The sequence below is a fragment of the Chrysochloris asiatica genome, unplaced genomic scaffold, assembly GCF_000296735.1.
Source record: "Chrysochloris asiatica unplaced genomic scaffold, ChrAsi1.0 scaffold00119, whole genome shotgun sequence".
Taxonomy (NCBI): Eukaryota; Metazoa; Chordata; class Mammalia; order Afrosoricida; family Chrysochloridae; genus Chrysochloris; species Chrysochloris asiatica.
This window is the reverse complement of record NW_006408637.1, coordinates 8597409-8614632: the sequence shown is the minus strand read 5'-3', so window position 1 is coordinate 8614632 and position 17224 is coordinate 8597409. Positions and strand designations below refer to the sequence as shown.

At 41.5% G+C, this 17224-nt stretch overlaps 1 protein-coding gene across 1 annotated transcript in view; it reads left to right on the top strand.

The window, feature by feature from the left end:
• Positions 1-17224, top strand: part of NUP133 (nucleoporin 133kDa) — a 100320-nt gene that overhangs the window by 50831 nt on the left and 32265 nt on the right. The window contains exons 13-20 of the mRNA XM_006868591.1: positions 1290-1453; positions 6111-6205; positions 7874-8098; positions 10352-10474; positions 11222-11324; positions 11812-12063; positions 13326-13459; positions 16856-17014. Of these exons, the coding sequence (XP_006868653.1) occupies positions 1290-1453; positions 6111-6205; positions 7874-8098; positions 10352-10474; positions 11222-11324; positions 11812-12063; positions 13326-13459; positions 16856-17014 (1255 nt within the window). The remainder of the gene's footprint in view (positions 1-1289; positions 1454-6110; positions 6206-7873; positions 8099-10351; positions 10475-11221; positions 11325-11811; positions 12064-13325; positions 13460-16855; positions 17015-17224) is intronic.

The following is a 17224-nucleotide window of genomic DNA, read 5'->3' as shown; positions in this document are numbered from 1 at the left end:
ATGTCTTCTGTTATCAAGTGCGGCTATAACAAATATCACACAAGGAATGGCTTTAACAAATAGAAATGTCTTCTGTCATAGTTTAGGGAGTTAGAAGTCCAAAGTCACGACGCCACCTGTAGGAGAAAACTTTCTTTCTTAGTTGGCTCTAGGGGACGGTCCTTGTCTCCTTTTAATGTCAGTGAGCCCAATCAATGTTCCTTGGAGATCTCGTTGTGATTTGGTATCAGTCTTTCCCTGGGTCTAGGAGGTTGGTGGCGTAGTGGTTATGAGTCGGGCTGCCAACCTTAAGGTCAGCTGTTTGAAACTACCAGCAGTTCCGCGGGAGAAAGAAGAGGCTTTCTGCTCCCGTAAAGATTTACAGCCTCGGAATCCCTGTGCAGGGTTGCTATGAGTCGGCACTGACTCTACAGCACATAACAACAACAACAGCAACAGTAGATTCTCAGAGTCCCGGTGTGGCACTGCGCGTTAGCATGCTAGCCGCCCCTTGGGAACCCTATCCAGTGTAGGGTCTTCTTTCTGGGCGGCACTCTGGTCCTTTTTCTCGGCTTGCTTCTTTCTCCTTTTGTCTCTTGCCAGATGTTGTCAGTTTGAAACAAGGTCTTGATTTTGTAAGAAGGTGATGTGGGGTTGGGAGAGAGACATGCCAGCAATGTGTAGTATCAGAACCTTTGATATTGTGAAAGTCAACATAAGCGTAAGTAAGCCTGTGCTTATCTTACTTGTTGGATAATCTGACACTGTCCCTGGGTGGTATCTGAAGAAATGCACGACTTTATCTCTGCCCTACCCTCTGTTTCCTGATGCACAGACTCAACTGTTTACAAGTCAGTACATGTTCCAGCTGTCCTCCTCGTGCTGGCCTTGACTGACCAGCTCCTTGCCTGTCCTCAGCTTAACGCTCTTGTCCTCCAGGATGATTTCCTGGGCCTCTCTAGCGGCCTCAGGCCCTTTCGAAGGCTTTACAGTCTCTGTCTCCTCCCTGCCTGTAGAGTTGCTTATTTATTTATTCATCTGATGCCTCCATCACACCACATATTTGGTGAAGTCCAGGACAGTGTTTAATGTGTGGTGTAACATTCCATCCCACCTCCGGCCTTTGCATGTTATAAGTATTTATCTTTTTTGACTTAATACATCGTAGCTTGCTCCCCTTTATTAACTTTTAGTAAAGATAATTAGCTTTGCACTAAATCTTCTAAGAGGGGATTTATTTTGTCTTTTCTAGGTGAGTTCTGAAAATGTTTTACCACCCTTAATACTTTCGTATTGTAATTTCATTGCAGAAAGGATTTAGGTCATGCTCAGATGGTGGTTGATGAGCTGTTTTCCGCGTGTGCTGATTTGGAATCTGACTGTGAACTAGACAGAGCCGTTACCCAGATTAGTGTGGACCTGACAGATGATTATCCGGCATCAGATCCACGCTGGGCTGAGTCTGTCCCCGAGGGTAAGAATGCATCGGATGTAATATGATGGGGTGATCGGTTTAGAGAAGAATATTCTGGTTCTTCTTTTTAAAGGGTCTCGTTTTAATTTCTCAAACAATTTGATATATTTATAAAAGATGATAGCCAGTGAGGTCTATTTTGGAAAGGGTAGGTAATAAAACAGAAACTGAGGAGACATTCTAACGAGTCCTAATTGTCCTGGGAGCCCTGGTGTGGTGCTGTAAGATAAGCACTGGGCCACAAGGTCGGCAGCTGAAACTCACCCGCTGTGCCTTGGAAACCGTATAGAGGGTCGCTTTGAGTCGGAACCCAGTTGATGGTACTTAACAATTGTTTTCATACAGACTAATTAGCCCTTCTGAGTTTATAATTGGACACTTGACGTTTAATGTGTCCCCGAGTAAGATGGTAGTTTTAACATAGTCAGTGACAGTAAGCAGTCTCCCCAGGTGGAAGTTGACAGATGAGGTCCTCCTGCGTGCCCATGTGACTGCCCTCTTCACACTTCCCAGCAGCATCAGGGTGCTGTCAGGTCAGTTCTGCCTGGTAGCGGTCCTGTGACCAGCAGAACAAAGCACCACTGGGTTCTGCGCCATCCTCACAGTTGTTATGTGTCAGTCCTTCTCGTTGGGTGGACCCTCCACTTCACCAAGCATGATGTCTTTCTTCGAGGACTGGCCCTTCTAGACAACATCTCAGAAATACTGGAGAGAAGTCTCGCCATCCTTGTTTGTAAGGTGCATCCCAGCCATACTTCTTCTAAAACATGTTTGTTCCTCTGGCAGTCAGTGGCACTTTCAGTATTCTTTTTACACCACCATAATTCAAAAGCATCGATTCTCCAGTCTTCCTTCCTTCCTCATTGTTCAGCGTTGGCATGCATATGAGGTTATTGACGGGAGCATCTTTGCTCTTCAACACTTTAAAGAGGGCTTGTGCAGCACATTTGCCTAATGCAATCCGTCGTTTGGTTTCTTGACTGCAGCTTCCATGAACATTGATCGTGGATCCAAGTAAAAGGAAATCTTTGCAACTTCAGCCATTTTTCAGTTTATCACGTTATTTATTGGTCCAGTTGTGAGGATTTTTGTTTTCCTTACATTGCAGTGTAATCCATACCGAAGACTGCAGTCTTTGATCTTTATCAGTAACTACTTCAAGTCCTCTTCACTTCCAACATCTACTTATCGTAGGTTGTTAATGAGTCTTCCTCCAGTCCTCAGTCCACATTCATCATATAATCCAACTTCTCGAATTATGTGCTCTGCATACAGATTAAGTGTGGTGAAAGAATTCAACCCTGTCGCACAGTTTCTGATTTTAAACAATTCAGTAACCCCTTGTTTTGTTTGAACAATTTTCTATTTGTCTATATCCAGGTTCCTCATGAGCCCAACTAAGTGTTCTGGAATGCCCATTCTTTGCAATAGTATCCGTAGTTTGTTAGGGTCCACACGGTTTAAAGCCTTTGCATCATCAGTAAGACACAAATAAACATCGTTCTGGTAGCCTTTGCTTTCTGCCCAGATCTATCTGATGCTTGCAGTCATAACCCACCTTCCATGTTGTCTTCTGAATCCAACTTGAATTTCTGGTAGCTCCCAGTCGATGTGCTGTTGGAACCATTTTTTAATTACCTTCAGCAAAATTTTACTTACATGTGATATTAATACTGTTCAGTAATTACTTCATTCTATTGGATCACCTTTCTTTGGAATGGGCACAAATGTGAACCTCTTCTAACTTGTTAGCCAGATAGCTGTCTTCCAAATTTCTTGGCATAGATGAATTGACACTGCCAATATTGCATTAGTTTGTTGAAACATTTGAAATTGTGTTCCATCAATTCCTGGAGTCTTGTTTTTCACCATTGTATTCAGTACAGCTTGGATTCCCTTCAGTACCTTTCATTCTTGTTCATAAGCTATCTCTTAAAATGGTTGAACATCTATTAGTTCTTTTTGGCACAGTGACTGTTTTCCTTCTTTTTTTTTGATGATTCCTGCTTCACTCAATGTTTTGCTCATAGAATCCTCACTACTTAAAGGCGAGGCTTGAATTTTTCTTCAGTTCCTTCAGCTTGAGAAAGGTGGAATGAACGTGTCCTTCCCTTTCGGTTTTCTGATTCCAGGCCTTTACATGTTTCATTTTGTCTTCTCAAGCTCCATTTTGAAATGTTCTCTTCAGCTCTTTTACTGCATTCTTTTGTCCAGTCACTTTTGCTTCTCTGTGTTCAAGAGCATCTCTGTTCAAGAGCAACTTTCAGAGTCTCTTCTGACATCCATTTTGGTGTTTTCTTTCTCTCATCTTTTTAATGACCTTTTGCTTTCTCATGTATGATGTTCTTGATGTCATCCCGCCTCTGGTCTTTGACTGTTTGTGTCTAATGTATCAAATCTGTTCTTGAGATGATCTCTAAATTCAGATAGGATATACTCAAGGTTGAGCCCTGGTGATACGCTAGGATAAGCATGGACTGCCAGCCACAAGTTTGACAGTTCAAACCCACCAGCAACTCTCAGAAACCATATATAGGATAATTATTAGTCAGAACTGATGTGAGGACACAAAACAGCAGACAGCTCTGGTGACCTTGTTTTACTTTTCTTCAGCTTCAGCCCGAACACACGTAGCAGCTATTGGTCTGTTCCTCAGTCGGCCCCTGATTTTACTTGAGCTGATGGCTGCTCTGTTGTCTCTTTCCACAGATAAACAGTCACTTTCATTCCTGTGTGTTCCATCTGGTGAGGTCTACGTGTATAGTCACCATTTTTGTTGTTGAAAATGGTTTTTCAAAGAATTAATTTTGTGGTCTTGCAAAATGCTGCCATGTGACCACCAGCATCATTTCTATTGCCAAAACCGTATTTTTCACTTTGTTTCCAGCTTTCACATTCCAATCACCAGTAATTATCAATGCACCTTGATTATTGCGTATTGGATCAATTTTAGACTGGAGAAATAGTTAGAATTCTTCCCTTTCTTCATCATTGGGTTTAGTGGTTGGTACATACATTTCGGTCATAATGGTATTCGCTGGTTTTCCTTATAGATGTACAGACACTGTCCTGTCACAGACAGCATTGTACTTCAAGAGTCATCTTGAGATACTCTTTTTGATGATGAGTGTGATACCCTTCCTTTCCAGTTTGCCATTCCTAGCATAGTGGACCATAGTTGTCTGATTCAGATTAGCCAGAAGCAGTCTGTTTCAACTCAGTAATGTTTAGGGTATCGATCCATATGCCGTCCATTTCATTCGTGACAACTTCCTGTTTTCTTGGATTCCTGCTTTGTCCATTTTACGTTCTGATTATGAATGGCTGTTTGCATCTGGGTCATCTCATTGTGAGTTGTGCCCCTTCTGCAGATGAAGGTCCCGTAAGCTTGGCTCCATCTGCATCATTAAGGTCAGCTCTGCTTGGAGGAGGCAGCTCTGCCCTCGTCGTATTTTAAGTGCCTTCCAACCTGAGGGGCTCATTTTCCGGTAGTGTTCACATACCGTCCATAGGTTTCCAGTGGATAACCGTTCTACCTCTCCTTCTTCGTCTGCCTTAGGTCTGGAGTCTGCTGGTACTTAAAATACCGGTGGCATAGTTTCCAGCATCGCAGCAGCAGCCCACAAGCCCCCACAGTATAACAAACTGACAGGTATTCATACATGTAATAAACTACATAGGGACAAAGTTAGGAATACTTAGTAGACATAAGATCATGCCTCCGGGGATTGAATTTTGGGGTTTGAATGATTAAGGCCATGTTTTTGCTGTTAGTAGGTGCCTTCTAGTTGACTCTGACTCATAGCGACCCTGTATAGTGTGTTTGAGGAGCAGCTGGTGAGTTTGAACTGCTGACCTTGTAGTTCAGACTGACTTTGTGGTCCAGTGCCCCCCAGGACTCCATGTAGTACACTGTGTCTGTCAGTATGTAAAATACTGGTGCGTCACAGAACCACACAAGCCACCACAGTACCACATTCATAATACCAATGGCATTCCGGCTTCCAGCATGACAGTAGCCCACAAGCCACCACAGTATGACCAACTGACAGAAGAGTGGTGACCAGGAGGCCAGAGGGTTTACCAAGAAATCCCAGACTCTCTCAAACCTGTATTTTCTCTCCTCCTTAGAGAGTTATGAGAAACACATCAGTATTTGCCTTCTTTCTTTGTCTGTTTCTCTTCACTTCCCCAACTTTTACTGGATTCGTCCTTTCATGATGGAATTGTTTTTCTCTTTAAAGTCTTTCTTGATAAATGTTTGGTCATGGGTGGACTGTAACACTGAGCATGTCCCTCTTGGCTCTGGATGGTAGGATTGATGGGACACATATGTCCCTCTGCGCTCCTCCGAGGGTGCATAGCTTCCAGTGGCCCATGGAACACATTTCCCTCTGCTATGGCCCTGCAGGATGTACCAGGGTGCACTGTCTCGGACAGTACCCTGTAAGGACAGTAATTTGTGTCATGCACCCATTTCTTCTGTTTCAAACAGTTACTTAGGTCCCCTCTAACTAATGGGCAAATATTCAAAATAATTGTAGTGAAAGGCTGTTGGATTTTTTTGTATAAGTTTTCGTAAAGTTTTGTTTTATAGTAATAACTATGGCATTACCCGTACGCTGTGTGCTTAAACTTTGTTATTGTGTTTTAACAGAGGCACCTGGCTTCAGCAATACATCACTCATTATTCTCCACCAGCTGGAAGACAAGATGAAAGCCCACTCTTTCCTCATGGACTTCATTCACCAAGTAAGAGTGCTTGTTGCTGAGTACCAGTGGTGGCCAGGCCATCCGACTTTACCATCTCCCGGTCAACGGGAAATCCCTTCTCGCTTATTCTGAGGTGCTTTGTGGGGTGGGCTGGGACTCACATTTTCTATTTTTTGTGCTGTTTTGAAAGTAAGTAATTACAGGGCTCTGTGGTGTTGGTGATACTGGTATGCCACTGAGTCCGTTTCTACTCACCGCAGCCTTATACAGGATTTCCGAGGCTGTATATCGTTATGGGAACAAAAAGCCTCATTTCTCGAGGAGCCACTGGTAGATTCGAACTGCTTACTTTGCAGTTAGCCCAATTAATTATCTACTGCACTACAGGGCTCCTTCTAGGGCTGTGTGAGGGCTTATTATTCAGTATCAAAGTGATGGCAGCCAAATGTTGTTTCCCCATCTTCTGTTATGCCGTATGATATCTACTAGACAGGACCTTTTAAAGAAGAATTTCATTCATATTTTCATATGTGCTGTTTTCTGAAAACAGGTTTTGTAACATTAAAAAAACAACCCAGTGAGGTGAGATATATATGTTGTTAGTGCTGTCAAGTTGATACCAACTCAGAGCAACCCTGTGTGGGGTTTCCAGGGAGAGACTGGTGAGTTTGAACTGCTGACTGTACAGTTCAAAATGACCTTGTGGTCCAGTGCATTATCCTACAGCACCACACTAGGATTCTGACGTATGTATATATTGTTGTTGTGAGGTACTGTTGAGTCGGTTCCGACCCATAGCGACTCTGTATAGGGTTTCTGAGGAGCGACTGGTGAGCTTGAACCGCTGGCCTTATGGTTCAATCCGATGTTGCAGTCTGATGCATTAACCCACAGTGCCACACTAGGAATCCATACATAATATATATGTATATGTATATATGTATATGTGTGTATGTATATATATATGTATATATATATATTGTTGTCGTTAAGTGCCATAGAGTTGGTTCCGACACATAGCAATCCGGTGTAGGATTTCGAGGAGCAGCTGGTGGACTTGAACCTCCGACCTTGTGGTTGAAACCGACCTTGCAGTCCAGCATATTAACCCTACACAGTGCTACACAAGGGCTTGGATTTTACATTTTAAAGTGCAATTAGATATAAACATTCTTTTTCTTGTTTGTAAAATGTATTTGAATCTAAATTAGAACATGGTTTTGCTGCTGGAAAGAATTGTTGCATAAAACCACCCATCTGAGTTTTTCTAATTAATAAATAGCGATTCCTGTGTACATATTTCACCCTGCTTTTGCTCTTTTTTTAAACCAATAATGTTCCAATTTTAAAGACTCTTACCAGTGCAGTCCAATAGGAATTGGTTTTTCCTTGTGGTAGCCACTAGCCTCATGGTTTTTTTGCAGTTGAGCTTTTTTGTTGTTGTTTAATTTACATTTAAATAGCCATTATATAGGGTCACTATGAACCACAGGTTGGCAGTTCAAGCTCACCAGCTGCTCCTCGGAAACCCTCTACAGGGTTGCTATGGATTGGACCCAACTCAACTGGATTGGAACTAGTTCAAGGACACTTCACAACAACAGCAATAGCAGTGGGTGTGACTAGATTACGTGACTGCTCTGAATGTTTTCTGGGAGCGTGCTCCTACTGTTCACGCTCTCTGAGATCAGTGTCGTCTTTTACAAGGTTGGCTTATTTGGACGGCTCAGCACTTGTGCTGTAAGAGGGCTGCCAATGGCAACTCGGCTCCTGCTTTGTGAGCATGCAGAAAAGTTGTCAGCTGCTATAGTTCTCAAGAACCACCACTCCAGGCTTTCTGATCTGGTGAATACTGCTATAGTGATTGCCTTGAACAAAAGGGACTGTGAAATCCCATCGAACCTGACTCCTGCAGATGTCTTCTTTAGAGAGGTAAGTTAAGTCCCTTAATGTGGCTTTGCTTAGCGGTGCCATTTATCACTCATGCCAGCAGGGACAAAACGGATAGCAAATGAAATTATAAAAGCTCTTGCTGAAATTTTAAGTTAGATACCGTATTTTCTAAATAAAGTATCACTCAATGTATCACTTACTGATCATTCATTTACCACTTATACCTATCTATGAACTATCAGGTTACCACAAGTCCTGCCTATACCCACCCACCCCCACCCCCACCCCCATCAGGCCTGTAGGGTGATAGTGACTCCTGACTGGCCCTGGCCCTGGGTCCTACCTAACCAAAAAAACAGACCAACTGCCATTGCCACCTGGTGTAACGTTTCCAAGACTGCAAATCTTTCCACCCAGTATAATGTTTCCAAGACTGCAGATCTTTTCGGGAACAGAAAGCTTCTTTCTCCTGTGGGGTGGCAGACGGGTTTCAATTGCTGACCTTGTGGTTAGCAGTCGAGTGCTTATCTTACGGTGCCACTAAGACTCCTGGACCATGAGGTACCACATCCTTTCTTTTTTTTTTTTTTTTAATTTTTACTGTGAATTGAGTGATAGTTTACGTGGGGGACGTTGCCACTTCTCTGGGTCGGCTCCCACACTCCGCTCCTGCTCTTCTCCCTTGCGTATCTTCTCTTATTGGTATCTCTTCATTGTCCTTACTTTTGTATGTAAATCTTTTATTAAATCTCCTCATTTTTTAAATCAAGTGAAAAGTCTACTGTAAACGTTAAAGGGAGAACAGATATAGACACTAGCCCGCTAGTAGCAGTTACACGTTATAGTAATAATACTAAGTTCCTTAATATGTTTGTCAGCTGCTTCACAGTCCTGTGAGACAGACAGGGTGGATTGTACTGTCACTGTCAAAGAGCTCACCATTAAGACTTAGAGCTCTTACAGGTTCTAACTGAGACCATACACCCCAGGGGGCTCTTAGTCCAGTATCCAGCCTGCCAGGCTGTTTGTGGAGTTTGTGGTCCTTAACTGAGACATTGTCTGATTGTGGAAACAATTCTGGCTCCTCTCTAACACTGTGAAGTTTGTAATCATTTTTTTTTTTTTTTTAATATTTGGGGAACTTCTAACTATTTGACACCTCAGATTTTACTTCCTTCTTCTTACAGTCTAGAGTGTATTCTAACATTGAACATAACTACTAGCAGGTCTTTTTTTGGTAATGTTTGAGGTACTATATATAGTTTAATAGGAAGACATTGGCTGATGCGCAGGTTAGCTGTTGATTCCATAAACTATTTGATTTATTTGGTTCCACAAATAAGTTAAATGATGCCAGAAATTGGTTTGACGGATTTCTTTTTTATATACATTTGAGTTAGGTTTCTTTTGTTGTTTTTCTAGAGTGTGAGCAAAGCACTTTTTATTTCTTGTTTTTGTGTTTTAAACTGTTAGCTTCAATATAAAATCGGGTTTATTAGGGTTTATTAGTATTACTACAAATATACCAGAAATTTGAGTCAAAGAGAAAAAAGTAATTCACCTCACAGTTCATGTTGTAACAAATCAAGCGACTTTGATTTTTATGACTTTTTTTTTTCTTTATCCATATATAGTTTATATGGAAAAACAGATTTTTATGTTGAAGTGTGCTGGTCTTGGGCTTCCTTTGGGTATAGTTTTGGTATAACCATAATGAATTAGAAGGGGGAATAAGGAAGAGAGAATACATAAAAATAGAAATAGATGTTGTGTGTGTATATATGTATCGTTGATTAGTGGGGGGGAAAGAACAGTAAGAAATTGTATATTTATTTAGTAATTTTCTTAAATACCTACTACTGTTCTACAAACATTTCTATTATGACTAAAGAAGGGGTGAATCCTCCAAGAAAGCAATTATGCAGTTCATTAGTGTCGGGCTATTGTTATTCTTACAATGTGCACATGGTAAAGTGAAGTCGTTTGTAACTTCGCATAATTTAAAGCTCACACTCAGCACTAATGACTATCACAAATAAATATTTTAGTTACTTGGTAATAATCCAGAATTGCTTATCTACGAGAGTTTTTATTTGGACACTCATATAGGAGATTCTAACTTTTCTTGGTTTTTCATTATATTTTCTCCATCATTGTTACTACATTTTCACCTGTATAGTGAGCTGAAGATACAACTTAGTAAAATCCATTGAGTTAGATGGTACGTATCTGTTGTTGTAAGCTATCACCATGACTTTTGTGGTACGTAGGTAACGTCTCTGTACTCCTCAGGTGTCCCAAGTAGATACAATCTGCGAGTGTCTACTGGAGCACGAGGAGCAAGTCTTGAAGGACATGGCGATGGACTCTGTTGAATGGGCTGAAGTGGTCATCAACGTGAACAATATCTTGAAGGTACAAAGTTTATAGTGATGGTTTCAGAAAAGTAAAGCTTACAGTGTGGATAGAAGAGAAAGACAGTGATTTCCATGTTCCATTCTGTACGCCCAGGAAAGTATAAGGTTTTAGCCATATGTTAACTCAAAAAAAAAAAAAAAACAAGGAAAAATCTCAGTCATTTTATTAGTCAGTAGTTATGTGGAGTGTTTGTCTTGTGCATGTAAACAGGTGTTTACAATCCAAGTTTCAATTTGGTAAAATAAGCATTTCATCAGGAAGGGATGTTTGTATCATTACAAATGTATTAATGTCAAGGTAGTGTTTACAAGTTTGCTGTGTATATTATTGATCTGGTAAATAAAACCAGTGAGGTTCGGTGCTGTCAAGTTGGTACCGACTCATCATGGCTCTCTGTGTCAGAGGAGAACTGACCTATCGGATGCAGTCTATAAGGAAACATTGCTAGATGTTTTTCCCACACAGCTGCTGGGTTTGAACAGCCAGTCTTTCCGTTAACAGGCAAGTGCTGAACCATTTTGCTTCCAGAGCTCAATAACTAGAAGCTGTTTTCCAAAATGGAACTTAAATTATAAAGTAAAACAGATTTTAAACGCAGAAAGAAGTGAGAAAGGAGTCTTCCAGACCCATGCCGAGTTTGTTTTTGTTTTTTCAATATTAACCGACTTTGATATTTCACATCATCTTCAGCTATGACTCATCACGTTCTGAGTGTGATAACACATTTCATCGGTTTCTCTTCAGGACATGCTGCAGGCTGCTAATCATTATCGCCAAAATAAAAGCTCCTTGTATAAGAGAACTGAAGAACCGCTAGAGAAGGAACCTGAGTATGTTCCGTGGACAGGTGAGACTGCGGGCACGGATTTGTTAGGACGTCCAGGTTTTCTTCTAGTGATCCCTTGTTTGGGATGCTTGTGTCACTCCCCTAATGAAAGTTTCTGAATGAAATCAACAATCACGTGTGCCATCTCTAGAAACGGAACTCTGGTCTAAGTCAAGTCCCTTGGAATCACTGATAGGTCTTGGTAATTTATTTCAAATAGTGATTCACAGAAGCAGGTTCTGACCCTAAAGATATTGGCTATCATGTATGTTGATTTAATACAAAAATGTACACGTGGAACAGTAAGGAGTTTAGAAAGAAGGATCAAGTTTTGTTGGATTTGGCTTTCTATAGAGAAGATGGGGTTTGCACAGGACACAGAGAGATCAATTAAACATCTGTTTGATTTATTTTTCAAGCCTAATGAAGTGGCATAATTTTTAGGCAATTACTCTTTCCTGTAGCCATTATAGAACCTTAGTTTACCGTATTTTGTGTGATTTCACAGCAACAAGTGGTCCCAGTGGCATTCGAACAGCAATAGTGCGTCAACATGGTATTGTCCTCAAGATGGTTTATCCTCAGGCAGACAGCAGCCTCCGAAACATTCTGACAGAACAGCTGGTAGCACTGATTGATTGCTTCCTGGATGGCTATGTTTCTCAGCTGAAATCTCTAGACAAATCCAGTGATCAAGACAGATACAGCACTCTGGAAATGGAGTACCTGCAGAAGAGATCAGACCTCCTATCTCCTCTGCGTAAGTACCTGGTCTTAACGGAGGCCTGCTTCTGAGTCAGGGCAACTGGGTACAAACAGATCCTGTTAATGCACTTGGCTACCAACCAAAGGATTGGAGGCTTGAGCTCCCCCAGTTACACCTTAGCAGAAAGGTCTGGTGATCCACTTGTGAAAATTCAGCCACTGAGAACCCGGTGGAGCACAGTTTTACTCCGACACACATAAGGTTGCTGTGAGTGGGAATCGACAGTAACTGCAATGAGTGTTGTTGTTATTACGTGCCATTGTTGTTGTTGTTGTGTTCAGTGTTGAGTGAATTCCGACTCAAAGCGATCCTGTGTGGCGTTTTTGAGGAGCAGCTAAGGTGGTTCTAATTCATAATGACCTTGTATAGGGCTTCCAGGGAATGGCTGGCAGGTTTGAAGCTCTGTCCTGCACTTAGCAGTTCAGTGTTTATCCTACAGCACCACACCAAGACCCTGAATAAGTCTTTGAATTTGCAGAATGGATGAAGGAGTCAAATAGTTAATGTAGTTTATTCAGTATAGTGTTGTTAACCGAAGATTTGTTGTTAAGTACCTTGGAGTCAGTTCCAACTCATAGTGACCCTGCACAGGGTTTCCAAGGCTGCAAATCTTTATGGGAGCAGAAAGTATCACCTTTCTCCTGTTGAACAGCTGGTAGTTTCGAACTGCTGACCATGAGATTAGCAGCGTGATTCGTACCAGAGCTCCTTCATCAAAGACTTAGGACAAAGCAAATATGTGCACTTTCTGTATTCCTTTCCTGAACCTGTTTTCCAGTACATGTGCCATTTAACCTTTTTCAGGTGGACTATGATGGAAGCTGTTGAAGATGCTTTGAAAAGGGGGTAAATTCACCCGGAAACTGCTCTTAAAGAGCTCCTCTCGGGAGGTGGGCAGGAATAACGAGGCTGCTCAGGAGCGTGTGTGCACAGTGGAAGGCCCATCCGAGAGTACAGAAGAAGGAAAAAGCACATGATTCCAAGGCAAGGGTTAGGCACTGTTAGGTGTTTAGCTAGGGTATGAAGGAAGGCAGTGGCATTCTGGTAGACAAGGAAGAAACGAGCACCTGAATTTCCATCTTTAGTGAGTTTTTGTTGATTATAAACTAATACCAGTAACTGAAAATGTTTCCATCACTTTAATAACTTTTAGAGCTTAATATGAATAAAGTACAACTTTGATTTTTTTTTTTTTTTTTCATTACAGACGAACTTTGTTAACAGTGTTTTTTCCACATTTGTTCTCATCTCCATAGTTGCATTAGGCCAGCATCAGTGGGCTGCTTCTTTAGCAGAGAAATACTGTGACTTTGACATCTTGGTGCAAATGTGTGAGCAAACCGACAACCAGGGGAGACTGCAGCGTTATATGACCCAGTTTGCTGATCAGGTAACAAAGATTGATCATTGGGGTAGTAAATTCTGTGTGTGGCTTTAACATTTAGGAACTGCCTTTGGGGTTTTAACTTATTAGTACTGCTGTGACAGAAATACCACGAATGTGTGACTGTAACAAACAAATTTATTGCCTCGCAGTTTGTTGTTGTTGAGTGCCATTGAGTGGTTGCAACTTAGAGTAGTGCTATAGAGTTTCCTGGGAGCAGCTGCTGGCTTTGAACCACCAATTTTTCAGTTAGCTGGCAGGTGCTTGTCCTACCACGCCACAGCTTTACCCAGTCTTACAGCCTGGGAGGCTCAGAGAATACATTCAGGGTACCGGCTCTCAGAACTTTGTTGGTTCTGGAGGAAGGGCCCGGTCTCTTTTCCGGTGAGTGCCGGAGCTGTTGTCAAGTGGCATGGCATCTGGCCTCCGCCATCTGTGCTTTCTTCTCTGCCTAATCTGCACGTTTCTACCTCAAACCCTACACTAATACGGTCTCAGTCACATAAGAAAGAAGGTCTGATTCCCAAATGGGCCCATCCCAACAAGTAGAAGAGTTTAGGGTTTACAGCACATATTTTAAGGGGACCGGTTCAGTCCATAGCAGGAATATAGTGCACCCCTTCTGTAGCTGGAATCCTGTTAAGAAGACATTGACTCGTACATTGCGTTTCTTTATAAATTGAAAAACAATTCATTATAAATATTACTGAAAGATTTCTTCCAGTTAAAGATTTTATTTCTGTTCTTATATGTGAAGTTATGATAAAGACGCAGAGTCACATGGTATTAGTGTATGCGTAAGGCTGAAACGATTGGAACAGGAAATACCTGGAAGGTAAGAGATTTGTACTACTTGTAGAGAGCTCGTATTTACAGACACCTTTGGTTCCTGCTGTCCTTGGGCCTGATATCATGTTTCTTATTTCTTTTAAAAAAACATTCACATTGTGAGACTACCATTTAGGTAAATTTCAGTTGCTCGTGAAAGCAGTAATCTTAGTTTTCTCTGATTGCTGTTGGGTCCTGTCGAGTCAGGTCTCTCCTGCAGTTACCCTCCAGAGCAGGAAAGCTACCCGGAAGGGTCCTGGCTCTAAGCTTCACAGGAGCAGGTTACTGGGTCTTTCTCATGAGCAGTGACTGGGGGGTTTGAACTGCTGACCTTCCAGTTAACAGCTGAGTGCTTAACCATTGTGCCACCAGAGCACTTCCTTTTTAAAACAATGTTTTTCCATGTTATAAGTGTTATGAAATTCAGAAAACCTCTATAAACAAAAAAGACGATAAAAATCACCCTAAATTTCATGACCCAGAAATACGTTTTGACAATTATTTTATATTCTTTCTTTGTTTCTTACTCAATATTGTCACAAACATGTTTGGTCAGTTGCTTTTTTGCACGTTTTTCCTACAAACATTCTGTAACTTTGTTTTCACTCTTTATTGTGATGAGTTAGATAAAGGTTTACAGAGAGTTTTCCTTTCAACAATTCATATACGTTTTGCTTCATCTTATTGGCTGCGGGCCCCGAGTGCAGCGTCACTGATTCCACTTTCTCCCTGTACTTTCTGTTCCCAGTCCTCTTGTTTTCCCTAGCCCATCTCAAAGTTATTCCTGGGTAAATGCTGACCTTATGACCTCAAGTAGTTGATTATTCGAAGAGGTGCAGGCTTTCCTAGTGTCCTTCCCTTCACTAAAACTGTGAACCACACGGTTGGTGATTTAAAACTGCCAGCCACTCTGTGGGAGAAAGGTGAGGCTTTTTACTCCTGCAAACATTTAAAGCCTCAGAAACCCTACACAGGGTTATTATGAGTCAGAACTAACTCCCTGGCACATAACAACAACAAAAATAGACCTGTCTCTAGTTTGGAAGAAGCTCTGGTAACAGTGGTTATGAATCCGTCTGCTAACCTCAAGGTCAGCAGTTCGAAACTACCATTTGTTCCGTGGGAGAATTAGAACCGAGTCCACGGCACATAACCAACACCACCACATAGTTTGGAGTCCTGGTGTGACACTACAGGACAGGCACTGAATCGCAAGGTTGGTTTCAACCACAAGGTCAGCGGTTTCGACTCACCAGCCACTCCTGGGAAATCCTATACAAGGTTGCTGTGAGGAAACCGACCCAATCTCATTGACTGAAGAGTCAGCCATGGGGATGAGCTCATTTTCAGACTTGGAAAGTCACTAAGGACCGTAGTCTTGGGGATTCCATCATTCCCTGACCAGATGCCTCGTGGCCTTTTTCATGATTTCTATATTTTTAACGGGGTATTTGATTGGTACTGTAATTGTTGGATGCAATTTCCCTAGTATTTTACATCATAGCTAAAGCAATATTAGTCATAGTTTTCTTCTTGTATCTTAGTTTAAGATTATATTTTGGACACTGTGTGTACAAAGGAAGGATAAAGATGAAAGTCAATTTTTATTTCCCCCTGGGAGAGTTTTCTCTTTATTCTTTTCGGTAGAAAAGATGAGAGAGAGGCAGATCATTCAGTCCAGTCAGAAGAGGCTTACTGGTTGGATAGAGACTGAGAGAACCAAGGAGGCCAGAGATTGGGTGCAATTTTATTATGTTGTTTTTGATTCCAAAAGTATGAGAATGAGACCGATGTTTGTTATAGGTTCCACTGTTAGTGGGAAAATCTCTCAAAACACTGTAAGATTACAGGACAATTGTACTTTGATTGCCAACCTCACCTCATGTACCACTCCTCCATTCGTACACATCAGGTGTGGAACATTGGCCAGGTCTGTAAGACTCCTCTAGGTGCTGATTTGGAGTCCTGGTGTGGCGCTGTGGGACAGAGTACTGGACCACAAGGTCAGTTTGAACCACAGGGTCAGTGGTTCAGACTCACCAGCTGCTCCTTGGAAGCCCTGTACAGGGTCACTATGAGTCAGAATCAACTCAACAGCACTTAACAGCAAGGTTCTAGTTTGTCATCTAGCTCAGCGTTCTACCCTTGAGCATTTGGAAGCTAAAGCCTCCGCATTGTGACTATTACTTTCTATGATAATGAAATTTTCTATATATGTGCTGGCCAAAATGGTAGCCACTAGCCACTTAAGGCTGTTCAACAGTTGAAATGTAGCCAGTGTGACGGAGGAACGGAGTTTTTGACTTTAGTTCATTTAAATTTAAGTAGCCGCGGCCTGTGGCTGGAAGGTACCGGAGTCATCAGTGATCTTGAGAAGACATGATTTTTGAATCTGAAGTTACTCATTTGTCAGATGGAGTGGGTAAATTGGGTAATCTTAGAGTATCTTACCTAATTAAATCCTGTAACATAGGAAATAATAATGCTTAAAACCAGTTTTCTGTTTTATTATCAGAAATGTATCTCAAACCATATTTCTAAACTTGAATGGATTCTTGGCTCTGTCATTTGTAGAATTTTTCAGACTTTCTCTTCCGCTGGTATCTGGAGAAAGGAAAACGAGGCAAACTATTATCTCAGCCCATTTCTCAGCATGGACAGTTGGCGAATTTTTTGCAAGCTCATGAACATCTCAGCTGGTTGCATGAAATTAATAGCCAAGAATTAGAAAAGGTAAAAAAGATTTCGTTATATGGAACACATTTAGCTGATTTTAATTCTGTTGTAATTAGTTTTTAGTAATTCTACTACTACTGTAGATTATTTTAAATATGGCCTACCACGCGTTCTTACAGAGAGCTTGAATAAAGCATTCTCTTTGATTTATGATGGGATTGCCATTTCTTCTACTACCTCAGTTCTCAGTCTACAGTCCATTCATCT